The sequence below is a fragment of the Gossypium raimondii genome, chromosome 7, assembly GCF_025698545.1.
Source record: "Gossypium raimondii isolate GPD5lz chromosome 7, ASM2569854v1, whole genome shotgun sequence".
Lineage (NCBI taxonomy): Eukaryota > Viridiplantae > Streptophyta > Magnoliopsida > Malvales > Malvaceae > Gossypium > Gossypium raimondii.
Window position 1 is genome coordinate 33,488,897 of NC_068571.1, and position 17,339 is coordinate 33,506,235.

Consider the following 17,339-nt stretch of genomic DNA (forward strand, 5'->3'; position numbering starts at 1 on the left):
TTTACATAGGTAATATAAAAATATATCGAAGACTGGTCGAGTAATTTTGTCAATTAAATAGTTAATTAAGGCTTAGGGACTAAATCATAAAAGTCCAATCGCTATAGAGTTTTAATTGACAAAAGGCTTGGGAATTGAAATAGAAATTAACTAAAGGTCCAAAATGGTAAATAAACCATTTTGGAATATGAGATAGTGCTTGATGATGGCATAATCCACTTAGACTTGATTATGACTAATTTATGTTTAATAATATCTTAATTAGTTAATTAAACTAAATTAAAGCTAAACTAGGTATAAATAGTTGCTATAGTGGAAGATTGTCATATTCCATATTGTGCCACCGTCCAAAAGAAAGAAAAACCTAAAGGAGAAATACTTTCATTCATTTCAACATTTGAACAACTATTATTCAAGGTGTGTAGTTTTTATAGATTTTAGGTCATGGGAGTTTGATTTAGATATAGCTTATGTACCAATTTAATAAATTATTAAAATTTTAGAAAGTTTCCATGGTTGATTTTTTGAAGAATTAAGCTTGAAATTGATAGAAGTTAAGCTTAGATTATGAAAAGGACTAGATGTAAAGTTAATTTAGTTTGTTTGTTAACTTTATTACATTAAGGACTAAATTGAATAAATATAAAATTTATCATGAAATTATGTTAGAAATAGAAAACATAAAGTCTCTAATGAGAATATATGAAATCGGATTTCAATCAAGCTATGGATTGAAAGTTATGCCTATCCCGAGTTTAGGGTCTAAATTGAATAAAATGTAAAATATGAGAGAAAATAAAAAATATAATTTATAACATCATGCATATCAAGACATTTTGTGAAAATGTTGGTATTGATTTATTATATAAAATAATTTTATAGATCAAAGTGGAGCTAATAGAGGAAAACTTAAAATTGCAGACTAATCCTTAAATAATTCACTCGTTCTGTGTTTTAAATAGGTAAGTTAATATGGAATTTATTAACTCATCTTGTGTAATATGTGTGTTTATGTTTTATTTAATATACGTATAAATTGTGTTTTGACAGAATTTATTAAGACCTACTCTTTCTTTCATTATTTACAAAATCATTGTTAACAACTTTATATTTTCACAATTTCATATTTTTTATTAAAAAGCCAAAAAGAAAGAAAGAAAAGTCCGCATTTTATTATTAATAATAATGATACTTAAGATTTTTTTAAAATTTATATTTATAAAATAAAAATATAATATAATTCTACTTGATTATATTCCAAAAGTGACTTTAATTAAAATCAGAAGTAATCCACAGTGGTTCATCAAATCCACCGGTCAGTTCAACCCCAGCATCATTCCCTAGACACAAACGTCTCATATCCAGCTCACCCCCAAAATGCCACGTTGGCGTCCCATTTTCGTATCCATCACACGTCAGCCTCCTCAATCCACTCCCGTCCAACCTCATCACATACAAATCTCCGTACGGCTGGAACTGGTTTGGAAACGAAACCGGCTCAGCCGTCACGCCGCCTATGTTAGCCGCGAACACCAGCCACTCCCCATTCGGGCTAAAGCACACGTGGTTGATCCTCTCCATGTCCACGTCACTCGATCCCTTCGGTCCCGCCGCGTAAATTCTCCTAAGATCAGAGCCGTCGGGTTTAATCACGTAAATGCTGAAGGCATCCACGTTATTCGGATTATGCATGTTGGATGAAAAGGCTATGAGATCCCCGTTAGGGGACCAGGAGGGCATCGTATCAATCCAAGGGCCAGCAGTTAACTTACGTATACCGTCGTTGAATTCGCCGTTAACCGCATCAAGTATGTACAAATTCTTATGTCCAGAACGGCCTGAGCGGAACACGAGGGACTTCCCATCGGGAGAGCAGGACGGGAAGGCGTTATTCCCTGTATCTTCTCGCGTGAGAATCTTTACATCGCACGGGATCTCTTGAAGATCACTGTTCAGATATGAAGGCTCAAATGTGACTCGTGCGATCTGGACCGTCGTTTTAGTTGACTCGAATATCGGACCCAAGGAAGAGTAAATCACGTATTTTTCCGTTGGGCTCCAGGAGTTGCAAAATGCCACACGGCCCTTGATCAAGGTCCATCGTTCTGAGCCGTCCGATTTTACAACTTTAATGCCTCCATTTTCATCCAAAGCGGGGTTCAACGCTAGGAGACTTCCGTCGGGACTGAAAGAAGGAAATGACCCGTTGATTCGCAGCATGCCTAGATCTTCGATGGGAGACGCAACTGGCTCCAGATGTGGAACCCTCGACTCACCCTCAATCGACTTACCTCTGAACCTGTGGTACCCGAGGGACTCAGAGTTGGAAGAGACGAAGGGGTTATAATGATGAAAAGCTGGGTTCAGCAACTCTGTCACTGGGTGAAAAACTTTCCTCTCGAGGTCGAAAATCTCGATATGTCTGTAACACTTGCCGCGTCGCCGAGTTGCGACTGCGATTCGTTTTCCGTCGTTGAAGGCTGCCGGAGTGAAGCAGTGGAGACCAGGAGGAGTGATGGGGAGAGGAAGGACTGGGAATTCAGACAATTCAAGAGGATTTTCTGGAAATTGCACCCGGAAAATGCTCCACCAGCCATCGTCAGCTTGGCGGTGAAAGAAAATGGTTGAGTCACCAGACCAAGTGGGCCAACCGCCTCTCTCGCAAACAACCAAACGATTATTCGGATCGGACGTTGGGAAAACAACGATATCCGTTTTCAGCTCGTGAAAATCACCTTCCCAGGGACGAGAACCATACGATGCAATGGCTACAAATGTTCCAGATTTTGAAATTGCAGGGCTATAGTCAACAACCCCGTAGGGAGACAGTCGTATAATTTTCCTTTTACCATGGAGCTCGGTTGAATAAAGAGCGGACCAGCTCTGGAAAGGTTTCTCAGGTTGTTCATGAGCTGAAATGAAGTAAAGATGGTGGCTTTTGATGATGGGTCGATCGTGGAAGAGGCTGTCGGGAACAGATGGTAGCTGCTCGGGCTTGGATAGGCCTCGGCGGGTGAGGTAAATCCGGGGGCAACCCGACCGTTCAGAGATAAAAACGATGGACTGATCTTCGTTTACAAATTGAGCGTTGTAGTTGATGGAAATACCGTCAGTGAGGCGGTGTTCGGAGGTCGAACCTGTGATGGGAGTTTGATTAAGATTGACGGTGAAGATGTCGAAGCCGTACTGTGACCTTCCAACGGATGTGAAGACGACGATGCCCTTAGGATCCATTGAACTAGGCATGGTAGGAGTCAGTGTGTCTAAATTTACAGCTTTAAATAAGCGGCGACTACCTAAGAGTGAAGTGAGTGGATGAGAGGAAAGGTAGACAGGACGTCGGTTGTTTACCTGCTTGCGTAGGAGATGACGCAAATTTGTTAATTGTCTTATCATCTTCATTCTTGAAATTATGAATTTTTAAATCCAAAATTTATCCCTTGTTGTCTTTTATATAAAAAATTATATCTGTTAAACGTCAGGATTGGCTACTGAAATATAAACGCCTAAACCTCCTCTAGTTTTTAGATGCCACAACACTCTACTTTTCCACTAGAAGAAAACAGCTGTTCATAGCAGAGCAGGTGTAATAACGAGGAGCAGAGAACGAAATGACAAATTCTGATGCATATTCAAAGAAGAAAGGCATTTGAATCCCGAACATAACAATTCAACACAAAATTGTTGTTTTTAGTTATACAACATCATATTGGGGGGGACACCACTAATTTTTAGATGTCACGGCTCTCTACTTTTCCACTTGAAAAAAACAGGACTATTAGAACGAAATGACAAATTCTGATACATATTCAAAGAAGAAAGGCATTTGAATCCCGAACATGATATAATTCAATACAAAATTGTTGTTTTTAGTTATTCAACATCATATTGGGGGGGACACCACTAATTTTTAGATGTCACGGCTCTCTACTTTTCCACTAGAAAAAAACAGAAGACTATTAGAACGAAATGACAAATTCTGATACATATTCAAAGAAGAAAGGCATTTGAATCCCGAACATGATATAATTCAATACAAAATTGTTGTTTTTAGTTATACAATGTCAGATGAGAGGGAAAAAGCCATGCAACTTAGCGACCACCGACATGTCTGGCTATTAATAAATGGTTTTCTGGAGAGATGCTTGATGGAACATACTTAACAAGCTGAGTTTGGAGTCCATGTTCCTTGAGCCACATTAGCCTTCCCATATCAATTATCTGCTTGCACATGAAGCCTAGCTTTGCCCTCTCAATAGCTTTCATATTCTTCGCAATGGCTTCCACTCCATTTGCATCCCCATTACATTCTTCCCTCTCACTGTCACAAGAAAATGAATCTGCTTTTAGAAGGAAATTGCGAGAAAATGCTCAAAATGGAATGCCACTTTTCTTAGCATCCTCAATGTTATAAAGGTATGGCCATAAGGCAAAAAAAGAAGAAGCTATATTACATTGATTCTGGACGCAATTTGAAATCAATAACGTCAGAAAGATCTGAACCATGATCAGCATCGACTGCCCAACTGGTAAACCACGTAATTGCATGGAATTCTTCTTTGCTAATACCCAAACTAGTTAAGTATTTTTTATCTGTAGAGCCAAGCACGTTATACGGTTGGTTTACGAGGAAAAGATATTATGAATTTTTATATAGATGTTATAGAGGCAGAAAGTTGGATTACTTATGTAGTGTTTCCATTGGCAAAGGTGATGGCAGCATGTCGCTATTGCAAGACCTCTCAAGTAACAATTAACTCCACATTGTTCAGCACTCCTTTCATTTGCCAGGCAGCATCTAAGGGTCAAATCTGTAGTGAAAAGTTTCAACATGGTGGGAGACAGTAGAGAATGCTTTTCACCGCTCTAGTATTTCGTTGGATCAATTATAACAATCATTGTGAAAATGCAGGTATAATAACTTACCTGTTGCTGGGCCACAGAGATGTTTACCAATAGCTATATAAGGAAGTCTTTGCAATGACTCAACAGCATTCAAGTTCAGATCCTCAACTGCGAAAGTAAAAGTTCATGATATGATGACAAAAAGAAGGGTAGGGAAGTTACGCATGCTTAAAAAAACATGCTTGCCATTTACCCTTTTTCACAAGTGAATTTGCAAATGATAGGTCTCAAAGTGAAACAGAAAATGCATCTCACAATTTTTAATGAGGGGAAGCCATACAAAACTTGAGCATTCTAATCTCTACAAACATAACGCATCATAGAACTCGACAGGATGTTCAGAATAAAACTAAGAAAGAAAGCATTGGAGAACGAAGACTCTATGGAGAAGTTAAAAAAAAAAAGTATCTGCAAAAATAAAGTTCTGAAAAACCTTACTGTCAATTCTCAAACGTTCTAATATCAAGCTCTCTTTCTGTCGCAAAGATCGATCAGCCTAGAAATAGCGTTGGCATATTGAAACCAAAAAAGGCAAAAGAAAAAATCAATGAAGGTTCAAAGAGCATAGAAACACATCCAAAATAGATGGCATGAGCCTAGAGTAAATAAAATCTTTGCAAACACTACAAACTTAATCTCAATTCAACTAACCTTAAGTTTGTAGGCCTTTCTCTCAACTAGAAATACCCTTCTAATACCATAGCAATCTGCAAGCATTTGTGTCAAGTACCCTCTCCCAGCTCCAAATTCAACCACTGCAGGAACACCGTTGCTATTTTCAGCTCGCTCCACAAGTTCGCAGTTTTCCTTGCCATCAATCCTTTCCAAAACCCCAAACTCTTCCAAGTTCCCAAGCATTGACGCCTGTTGTGCAACATGCTTCTCCTGAAATGGCACATTCCTGTCACAAATCAACTCAAGTTAAAAGCAAACCGACTCCCACAAAAAACAACCCGAGCAATTCAATTTAAAATACCTGTCTACTTCTCCCTTAATCCATACGCCACAAGCTTCAGGTATCTTATAGGAGTCTTTAATATCATTACAAATTTGAGCATGCACTGACTCAATCTTTCCAATCATCTCAAAGAACTCGGATATGTTCAAGCTATAAACAGCATTTCTCTTCATTTCAGAGGTTACAATATCAAAACCAGAAGTAGGAATTCCAGTTTCCGGTTCTTCTTGTTCATCTTCTTTGCCAGCATTAACACCCTTTTGGTAAAAAGGTTGGGTGCTCAAGGATTGAACTTGTTTGACTAAGGGGCATCTCCTTAGATGGCTTCCCAGGTTTTCCTGAAGCACAGAACTTCAAAATAAAGCCAAAATGAAATGTTAATTTTTTATTGTTTCTGGTGGATAAGTAAAAAGGATTGAGAGAAAGGGTATTACTGGGAAGGGTCAATCGGACATGGGATCCACTGGTTATTGGTCCTCGGAGTGTGATTGCCACAAAACCTTGAAACAGTTGGATTATTAGAAAAAAAACCGAAAAGAACTCCAGAGATAGGAGGAAAGAAAAGAAAAGAAAGGAGAAGAGCGATAGGGAGATCGAACTAACAAGGAATTTTGGAGAGGGGAGTTTGCACAGAATCTGCTCTTTTTGGGAACCCAGAATTTGCAGCGATTTTCCATCAACTTAGTCTTCATTTCACCAGAGACCACTTTGGCTTTGATCGGTACAACCAGAGCTTTGTTTTTCCGTTATGTTTTTCTTTTCCATTTTAGTAATACTAATTAGGGTAAATTCAATTAAGGGGCGATCAAGTGGAAGTCACGTTGTACTCTGTAGGCTTAGAACACAGGTTCAAGTTTGAGAAATCACATTATTGAAAAGGGTAATTTCGAACTTTGGATATGCATCCAAAAATAGATATCTAAATACCAAAAATATATTCAACTACAATATTCTTTAAAAAATCTAAAATTTCAATTTATTTTCTGGAATTATAAACATTATTCAAATATTTTAATTTTTTAAAAATTCATAAAATTTTAAACAATATAGAAAATTCCAAAAGCAACCAAAATTGATACTTTTAAAATCATGAATTTTAAACTATAAAATGCAAACATTTATTTAAAAACTATAAAAGGAATTCTTAAAATTTTGAAAATTCAAAAAAAAAAAAAAACTTTATAAAGATCTTAAAATTTGGATTTTGGACAAAGATAGCTTGTTTTGGGTTATTATTTTCAGAATTTTATGACTTTTTAAAAATTAGATTGATTTTAGAATTTAAACGGATTTTAAGAACTTTTTAAATTTATATATTTTTACATTTTATGATTTAAAATTTATAATTAGAAAAAAACTTGATTTTTAGATTTTTGGATTCTTGGTTTTATATTTTTTATTTTTAAAAATTTAAAATGTTTTAAATGTTTTTAGTTCGATTATATGTTATTATCATATCTATTTTTTTTATATAATGTCTAGAACCACCTATAGTTTCTCTTCAACTTTTAAATAGGAGGATAATACGTTTTAATGCACTCAAACTCACATCCTCCTGCACTGAGAACAATGTCAATGTCAATCGAGTTAATATACAATTGGCTAAAAATATAATATTTGTTAAACTCTATAAAAAATGATAATATGTGTATGGCATATCATCTAATGTTTTTTAAAAGACTTTATTAATGTTTTGGCCCCTAAATTATACTCGTTTTTCAATATTAATATATATTTCTTGTCTCATCTTGATACTCAAGTTTATGGTTAAGATTTTCAATCCAAAATGTGAAATGACCTTAAAAAATAGAAACCAAATCAGATTAAGCCACCAATTTTTCTATTGTAAATATATACAATTTTTATTAAATATACACATAAACTTAAATATATATATAAATAAAAATAAATATATAAAATTTTGAAAATCCAAAATTTTATTACTAAATATTTTAATTGTTCATCTCAACACCAAAAATTGAAACCCATTAATTCCATTAAATAATTAAATATTTTAAATAAAAATCCAAAAATTATGGGTTGATCTTCTACTTCCTCTTCGTTATAACATTACCATTATAATAAATACGAAAATGGCATAAGATCCTAATTAATTATAAGAATAGGTCATTTTCTACCGTAAATTTAGGTACCGCCACATCATCAAGTGGCATCACTCTAAATTTTTTTCGTACTGTTGTTAATCTCGATGAAGTAAAAAATAATTTTTTAACCGTTGTCGCTAAGTGGTCAGGCGACACCAAAAAAAAATCAGTATTTTGTAAATACAAAACATAAACTATACAAATACAAAAAAAAAATGCTGGTGTTGCTTGACACATTTGCGACACCAATATTATTTTAAAAAAATGGCCTAACAAAATAAGAGAATTGAAAAAGCCAGGGGAAGGGGAAAAAGTTGTTTTGGTGCCACTTGGCACATTGGCGGAAGTATCAAAAAATCAGTGTTAAAAGCTAGAGCCATGTGCTTCCCATTAGACATCTCGACAAAGTCCTTGTCAAGAGAGTTTAACCCCATTAGCTACCATAACAATTAGTGGAGTAGATTGTTCTACTGGAATAGTCGACCTCCTAGCCACCCTAGAGTCTATGAAGTTGTGCGTGCTTCAAGAGTCTACCAAAACAATCATCTAAACCTGGAAAATGTAAGCTGAGACCCTTGGAGAGCATGTAAGGACAAAATCCGTGAAGTAGGTTATGTGTCTTGATCATTGGTTCCAACTGCTCCTTGCAATCCTGGAACTCTTCAGTAGTTAGATTCTTAATATCACCTTCACTATCTCGTAGAGCCTTGATTACTAGTTGGAATAACTGTGACTTGACACATTTGTGGTCTGGTGTGTATTTGGAACCACACCAAAATCAAAGTCCTTTTTTCCTCCTCTCATCCATTTCAACTTGGGATAGAGATTTGACAGGGGATCTTTAACTCACAAGATAAGTAGACTATCCTCCAATTCCTGCTACCCCACTTGAATATTGATGCACCTTGGTATTAGGTAACAATGGTTTAAACTATCCTATGCTACTACCTACAGCAACACTCTTTTTTTAATATATAGTTTCATCAATATGCCTTCCACTTTCTAGCCAATAAGTACTCCTCCACCAAGTTCTAAGGTTTAAATAACCTTAAATATTGACCAACCTTGGGTTTCAGGTTGTTGATAAAAATACTCAATGCGTAGATCTCTGGCAGTTGTAGCTAACTCAATAAGCTTACAAAGTGATCATGGAAAAGATCCACAAAGCGTTGCTATTTGAGGGTAACTAACTCAAACATGGGATATATACAGGTGTCAGATCAAAATCTTTCATGTAATCCTCGAGCATAAGTCTCCCAAGTTAGGTGATGCAAACCCCATTATCTTTGCACAAAGAAGCGATGTCAATCCAAAGCCTTCCCATCTAAGTGAAGCATCACCATCTCACCTTAGCTAGGTCTCCCACACATTCAGCTTTACAAAACTGCTAAAGCTTAGCCCACCAACTTCTAAAGTTTACTCCATCAAAACATGGACAATCTAACCTCAAAAGTTTGTTTGTTGGCTCAATTCGAACTACTCGAGGAGATGTGTTCATATGTTCGAGAGTCTGACATAGAAGTTAGAGCTAAATGCCTCTGAAGGATGGCCTCCCAAAATGCATTTTCCCTTGTCTACCCTAGCTCCTATAGCACTAGCTGATGGTGACTGGCCAAAATACTATTCAAAGAGTGAATGAAGTTATGAACGAATATCACCTTTGATATTTTTATTAAAGTCCTTCAAACGCGAGTCGATCTTGGTGTCAATTCGAGAAACCTCTAGCTGCAACTGAGATAGCTCCTGTAGCATCTATCTTATTTCCTTTTGAAGTTTGGTGGTGATGCCTTCATTAGCCATGAGGAAATAGTGGCTCTGATACATTGTAACGAAAATAATAGAAAAATTGCAAAAGAAACAAAGAGAAAGAGTGAGAGAATTAGAGAGAAAGAGATTGAGAATTCTGTCAATGAAATTACTTAATCACCTTATTTTCCCTTATTGGTGCCTTAAAGATGTCAGAATAATGACTTCAAAACAACTTGGCACTTATTAGTCCATGTGTTCTCCAAACCGCGCTGTTTCACTTAAACAGTTACTGACCATCAAAACGAGTCGTTTTATACTGACCCATTTAAAAAAAATGCACCTTATTCTTAAAATGAAAAGACTCAAGATGCAACATTTTTACAATAATTAAAATAACTGAAAATAACATAATTATAAAGACACTTGTGACGCTCGACTGGTGCTCGACTGCTACTAGACTTTTCTTCCGTAACACATGGTGAGGTGACGATCTTGATTGGAAAAATTTTTCTTCTTTTTACAACCGGTGTGGGCATTAAGATTTGGGGTTAAATGGAATATGACACATTAGTTTAAGTATCACAATTGATAAAAAAAAAGTTTAGGTATCTCTTTAGTAAAATGGGTATAGATTAGGAGATAAATTTTTAATTAAGGCTTCTTTAGAAAATTTAAAAACACAATTTATTTTTGAAATTATAAAATTACTTTTAAGAATTATTTTAGGAATTTTTTAAATTTGATGAAAAATTCATAAAATTTTAAAATATATATCAAAAACTCCGAAGGAAAAAAATTGCTAATTTTAAAATATTCAATTTTAAATTATAAAATGCAAAAATTTATTTAAAATTATAAAAAATATTAAAGAAATCCTTAAAATGATCAAAATGTCAAAAGAAAGTCTAAAAATAAAATTATAAAAAATTTGGTATTGGATAAAGATAACTTGGGTATGGGTTATTTAAGATTATTTTTAGAAATTTAAGGGAGTTTTTTTTTTAATTATTTTAAATTTTTTTGTGCGGAATCAATTTGACTCAATATCAAGCATTATACGTACGTTTTCTTACCGAATTATTTTCACATGATAAATTGAGTCAATTAGTAGTCCACGAAAAGCCCAAAACCCTAGAAAGAGCAGGGGCAATTACGTACTTTCAATCTCACATCCCAACCCTCTAACAAAACCCTAATCCCACATTTCACATCCTCAGTCATCTCCCATTTTGAAACCCTAGCCGACCCCCCGCCCCACATCAAGATGCAGATCTTCGTCAAAACCCTGACGGGGAAGACCATAACCTTAGAGGTTGAGTCCTCCGATACAATCGACAACGTCAAGGCCAAGATCCAAGACAAGGAGGGCATCCCACCCGACCAACAGCGCCTTATCTTCGCCGGGAAGCAGCTCGAAGACGGCCGCACCTTAGCCGACTACAACATCCAGAAGGAATCCACTCTCCACCTCGTCCTCCGTCTCAGGGGCGGCGCCAAGAAGAGGAAGAAGAAGACCTACACCAAACCCAAGAAGATCAAGCACAAGAAGAAGAAGGTCAAGCTCGCAGTGCTCCAGTTCTACAAGGTGGATGAGTCCGGGAAGGTTCAGAGGCTGAGGAAAGAGTGTCCTAATGCGGAGTGTGGGGCCGGGACTTTCATGGCTAATCATTTTGATAGGCACTATTGTGGTAAGTGTGGGCTCACTTACGTTTACCAGAAGGCTGGTGGAGACTGAGTAGCGTCCGGCTCCACCTTCAGTAAAAAAAAAAACGAATCAATAGTTCATTTTTATCAGTATGAGTAGCATTAATATTCATAATATTTGGACCTTTTTTATTTATTTCTAATGTTATGATACTTTGGATATGATTTTTGACTTCTGCTTACCAATTTGAATTGAATTATGGGTTTTTCTACTTGTTTTTGTTTGGCTGATGACCTTTGTATATGCTTTATTTATGTTGTTTTGGGCTCGGTGGATTGGTGAATTTGGATATTTCCAAGCACCGTGAATCATTTTATCTATATCTCCTACCTTTGTTGGGTATTATTTGAATGTTTAACGATGGTAAAGTGTAACGATTGCACTAGAATGCTTGCTATTTCTGACCAAAGCCGTTGTTTGCTATACGTGCCATGTATGTTATGGGGTTTAGCCGCATTATGATGTTGAGGGGGCTGGAACTCTGAGCAATATGCTAAGTAGATGGCCGAGTTGCACAAGTCTGGTATGTTGAAAATGAAGTCAGAGAAAAACAAGTACTCATTGTCTGTTGCCTAGGGCCAGAATACCAATGGAATTATGGAACACCAATGGGGTTTAGTCAAAGAAAATACTTATTGTCTGTTGCCCGAGTCTTTTTTACTGGCTTGTTAATTTGCTCTCTCAACTCCATACCATTATAGAATTTGTTTTCATTAGGTTTATCGAAAGAAATATTTCAAGCTAGAACTTGTGATGAATGTGAAACATCAATTGCTTTGGTGGAGGATATGGAAACAGTAGATAAATGGTACCTTCTGGTGTTATTTATGAAATGGTTTACCTGTAGGAAAATGAGACCTTAAAGAGTATTTCTTCTGTCTGTTTATGATGAGTATGAAGAGTGGGAAAATGGATGGAGTTGAAGTTTTCCTTCACATTCTAGTTTATATCATCCTGAGTTTCAACTTTCACCACTATCGGATTGGAGTCCAAGGCTTTAAGCAACATCCAAATCAGATTGCTCTAATGTTGCTATTATGTTTTTTCATGCCCAGCTTATTCTGCAATATGCTTTAACGGGCCTTTTGTGTTTGGATGAGCATTCGGTTAACTAAATTGATTATAATATAAAATAATCGAATTGGACCATAATTGGCTTAACATGACTTATGGCTTGATTAATGGTGCTTAAAAAAAAAACACATTTGGCTTGAAAACACTTATGAAGAAAAGCTGTTAAGCAAATTATTTTTAGTTGAATTCTTTTAGCTTTTCAAAAGTGTTTTGAAAAACAAAAATATTTTTCTCTCCCAAAAGTACTTTTGGTGTTTAATTACATTTTTACTCCTCTAATAACATAGTTCTTTTCTTTCCTTTTTCTTGGTGTTTAATTATAAATGTGTTAAAATCATTAACTAAAAATAAAAATTATTTTTAAAATAAGACAAATGTGTTAATATCTAATTATAAATATTTAATAATTATATTTAAATATTTAAAATATAGTTTATATATTCTAATTAAATTTTATAAAAATTAATATTTATTGTTTAAAAATATTTAAAATTTATATTTTATATATTAAAATATTGACAAGAAGTTATAATAAATTATTTTTTATATTATTACTAAAATATAATAATATTAACTCATTTGAACATTATTTTCAAAAGTACTTTTTGATGTAATGCTAAACACTCAAATTTTAAAACAAACTTTTCAAAATATTTCTCAAAAGTAATTTTTCACCACATTTTTCAAAAGTATTGCTAAACAAGTCTTTAATTGAATTAAATTTTTTAATTCATTATTTCCCTTTAATAAAGATAAAAATATCAATTTTAAGACCAACAACAATATATCAAATTAAATAATCACAATCCAAAATAAAATAAAAGCTTTTGAAGCCTGTATTACACAGGTCTATGCATAATATTAATCCTTTTTAGTAATATTTTAGATTCATTAAACAAATAACTTATTAAAATAGTCAATTTTGTTTGCTTCAAGTTATATTTTAGTCATTTATATTTGAAATGTTACGTTTTAGTCACTTACTTTATTATGTTGTAACATTTTAGGCATTAAGCCATTAATTGTCATTAACGGTGTAACAATAAGCTGACGTGGCACGTTAAATTGTCATTTCAAACGAAAATTTTAGGTTAAATTATAAAATTGGTCCCTATATTTTTTCGTTTTAAGCAATTTATTTTTTTTCTTTTTTGTTCTTTTAACTTTCTTTTTTTTTCCATTCTCTTCCGCTTCTTTCTCTGTTTTCCTCCCTTCCCTATTTTTTTAATGTAGTTTTTCTATGTTTTCCATTTGATAAAACTAGTCCCTATATTTTATTTTTTGAACAATTTTTTCTTTATTTTCCTTTTAGTTTTTCTTTAAAACTAGTCTCATATTCTTTATTGCATAAATATAATCTTTGCCCAACAAATAAATCAAATTATTATTTCTTTCGCATGATTCCTAAATTGAATTTCAATCAAAACCAAATATAAATCATTTTAACCAAATCCCGATTTGAGCATAACCTAATTTTGAAACTAAAATCGGATCTAACTAATCAATATAAAAAAAACCATATCTTTAATCAAATCTAAACATAAATTGAATTATTTATATTTATTTTTTTGTTTTCTGACGAATAAAATTAAGCAAATGGTAAAATTGATCTAAACCTTCTTGGATATTCCCAAGCAAACTTGATTGGAAGCTGAACATAGATGAACTGAAGAGATAAATGAAGCATGGAACCAAACTAGTTTGGGTAAAATTGAGGGTAGTTTCGTATGGTGGTCATTTTACTCATTGAGAGTGTAGAGCTCGTTTGAAGAATCCGTGAAACAACATAGTTTCAAGAGGACGAGAATGTTGTAGGTAAGGTAGATTAGGTGGTTGTGGGGGTTGTTTAGGAGGTTGAGGGAACGAGCTTGGGAAACTTTGTTGAGAGTAGATTGCCATAAGTCACGACTGACGAGGTCTTCGAGTGAGACGAGCTTGTAGACTAAGTCATTGAGAGGCCCAACTTGATTCGTTAAAGCATTGGTGGATGATGAGGGTTTGTAATTGTAGGGTGAGAATATGCGAAACAAGTTTTATTTTGGTTTCAGCTTTCGCCTTTTTTTTTTCCATAAGTATAAAAAAGTTTTAGAAAATGGAAAACATAGAAAAACTACGTTAAAAGAAATGCAGAAGGGAGGAAAATAAGGGAGAAATGGAAGAGAATGGAAAAAATAGAAAAAAAAGGTTAAAAGAACATAAAAAAATCAAATTGCTCAAAACAAAAAAAATATAGGGGCCAATTGTATAATTTAACCTAAAAGTTTTGTTTGAAATGATGATTTAAAGTGCCACGTCAGCTTATTGTTACATCGTTACGATAATTAACGGTTAGACAAACAAAAGTGACTATTTTAGTAGTTTACCCTTAAAATTATTATATTTTATATCATTTATATTATAGTTATAAAAATATTTTAATAATGTGAACCCCATGTGTTGGCTTGATGGACAAGGTGTTCATCGTCCCAAGTGTAACCTAGGTTTGAATCGTGCTAGTCGCGTTGTTGTTAGGACTTTACCCTAAATTTTTTAATATAAGAGTATAATTATTACTTTCAAACTATTTATTACCTATTTGGTAATATTATTTTACCAACCAAGCAATGTCTATTCAATTCAATTATTATGCTTATTATATTTTATTGAAGCTCTGTTCCATTCCCGCATAATAATATTTCATTCTCATAGAATACAATTTCATTCTATTTTAGTGAACCAAACCCGTTGTTAATGTTTTATTGGCTGTTTTCTAACCTTGAATAAATAGCATTTGTTTTTTTTTGTAGTTGTTCAATGTATATTTTAATATTTTTAAATTGGATCGATGTTCATTGGCTTGCTACTCCGATCGATCCGATTAAAAATTTATTAAAAATTAAAATAAATAATTTTGATTCAATTGGTTTTTTTACTCGGCTCAACCAATCTGTACTGATTCTCGATTTGATCTGGTTGAAACAATATTGTTATATTGTAGTTGTTGTTGAATTAATGTGCCAGTCTTCTTGGCTTCAGCTTCAAGTTTTTTAGTCATCATTAGTGGTATTGAACTGTGGCTTATTGACCCAATTTGCTAGCTCCATGCTTCTATACTTCAACCCTCCCACATTCAAGGAAGGTTATTTCATTCTTTTACTTAAAACAATAAAAAAAGTTTCAGGAAACAATTGAGATTTTGGCAGACAAGACTGATGGATATGTGAATATATATATATATATATATATATATATAACATATAGATATGTCCCCGTGTGTGTGTGTGTGTTTGCAGATTACAAGGAAAATGCACATGCAATGTGCCGGTCGAACTTGGCTGATAAAGTTTTAAATAGGAGCCGAATTAATGGCCAATCTTTATTAAATATTGCGTTCTAACAGTGATGACTAGCATTAGTTATGAACTTCTGGAAAACTGTAATTAACCACTGAAAAGCCTCCATCAACTGCCAAGTTTTGGCCACTGATGTAAACGGATTCATCAGAAGCAAGAAACAATGCAGCCTCCGAAATGTGTCTAGCCTTCAACACAATACCTTTCAAGTTGCTCCTGGAACAAGTATTGGCCTCTACTTCACTTGGTTCCATATCGAAAATTTTACAAGCAAGAGGCGTGGCCACTCCAAATGGAGAAACGCAATTCACTCTGATCCCGTAACCCCCTAGCTCACTACATGCTCCTCGAACAAGTCCTACAACAGCATGTTTCGATGTCGTATAACCAATCGTTGCGATTCCTCCTACACAAGATGCTACACTCGCAGTGCATATGATGGATCCGCGTATGTTTTTAGCCACCATAGCACGAGCGGCATGCTTGATCGTGGCTGCAACACCTCGAACATTTGTGGCCATGGTGTTGTCGAAGCCATTAACGTCAAGTTCCAAGATCCCAGGTAACGGTCCATAGACACCAGCATTGCTGAACAAAATGTCCAGCCTTCCATATTTCTCCACCGCGTAACTCACTGTTGCCTCTACCTGCTTCTCGTCTCTTACGTCACAGTGACAGTAACTAACCTTGTCTAGGCCGATGGATGCCGCGACTTTGTTCCCGAGATCATCTTGGACATCAGCAATGATAACAAAAGCCCCATGTTCCACAAATAACCTCACCGTCTCCTCACCAATCCCGCTGGCGGCACCAGTGATAAGAGCTACCTTACCTTCCAACCTACAACATCTCACACATAGAATGGTAACAATACAACATGTTTACTCTCTACAGTATTGGAGAAACACAAAGTAAGATCTAGCATACCTTGACTTAGACATCTGAGTGAGCCTGCCTGCCTGCTACAACTTTTTTTTATAAGGCGCCCCCTGGGTTCTGCTGTTTTTTTTTCCGACCTCGTGATCTTTGTGTATTTATAATCAATCGTTCGCCTTAGGGAAGTCCATGTATTATTTTAGAGGCAATAGTTTAGGTTGTGTAGCAAGCCGCCGGTCAAACTCAGTTGTTAAATATTTTACATAAATTGCTTTTATGTCGGCTCTGACATTTTCCTTTTGGTAAGCATCCTATTAAATATTTAATTCGCAGACAAAGACACTGATTTTTTTCCCTAATGACTTTTGCCCGAAGGGGGAATCCTCAAACTATTATGGTATGTTTTAAACAATTTATTTTGTAGTTAAATAAGTCCATAATTTATTGTTTTTACCATTAAAGCCCTGAATTTTCACTCATGTCATAATTTTATTAGCTACAAGTATCTCTCTACAAAAAACCACAGATTTATGGGATTAAAATTCGTTTAATCTACTAAAATATTTATAAAAAAATTAGTAGATTAAAAGAGTTTCTCATTCACCTACAACTCCTTTCCCCCTAACCTCTCGATG

General features: G+C 34.7%; 4 protein-coding genes across 4 annotated transcripts; 1 reads left to right on the plus strand and 3 right to left on the minus strand.

Moving 5' to 3' along the window:
• Nucleotides 1-1,148: 1,148 nt before the first annotated feature.
• Nucleotides 1,149-3,449, minus strand: LOC105795096 (hypothetical protein). The gene has a single exon (XM_012624571.2). The coding sequence runs from the start codon at nt 3,400-3,402 to the stop codon at nt 1,270-1,272; it is 2,133 nt and encodes a 710-aa protein (XP_012480025.1). The 5' UTR covers nt 3,403-3,449; the 3' UTR covers nt 1,149-1,269.
• A 510-nt stretch (nt 3,450-3,959) lies between these two features.
• LOC105795104 (uncharacterized) lies at nt 3,960-6,686 on the minus strand. Its single transcript, XM_012624582.2, has 9 exons — nt 6,467-6,686; nt 6,298-6,363; nt 5,882-6,214; nt 5,557-5,806; nt 5,344-5,401; nt 4,927-5,013; nt 4,686-4,811; nt 4,455-4,593; nt 3,960-4,321 (listed from the first exon to the last, which is right to left on the minus strand). Exons 1-9 carry the CDS (start codon nt 6,553-6,555, stop codon nt 4,093-4,095), a joined length of 1,377 nt encoding a protein of 458 aa, XP_012480036.1. The 5' UTR covers nt 6,556-6,686; the 3' UTR covers nt 3,960-4,092.
• A 4,228-nt stretch (nt 6,687-10,914) lies between these two features.
• On the plus strand, nt 10,915-11,633 carry LOC105795088 (ubiquitin-40S ribosomal protein S27a). The gene has a single exon (XM_012624561.2). The coding sequence runs from the start codon at nt 10,982-10,984 to the stop codon at nt 11,450-11,452; it is 471 nt and encodes a 156-aa protein (XP_012480015.1). The 5' UTR covers nt 10,915-10,981; the 3' UTR covers nt 11,453-11,633.
• A 4,181-nt stretch (nt 11,634-15,814) lies between these two features.
• LOC105795079 (short-chain dehydrogenase reductase 3b) lies at nt 15,815-16,912 on the minus strand. The gene is made up of 2 exons (XM_012624550.2): nt 16,756-16,912; nt 15,815-16,668 (listed from the first exon to the last, which is right to left on the minus strand). The coding sequence occupies exons 1-2, from the start codon at nt 16,767-16,769 to the stop codon at nt 15,888-15,890; spliced, it is 795 nt and encodes a 264-aa protein (XP_012480004.1). The 5' UTR covers nt 16,770-16,912; the 3' UTR covers nt 15,815-15,887.
• Between the last annotated feature and the right edge of the window lie 427 nt (nt 16,913-17,339).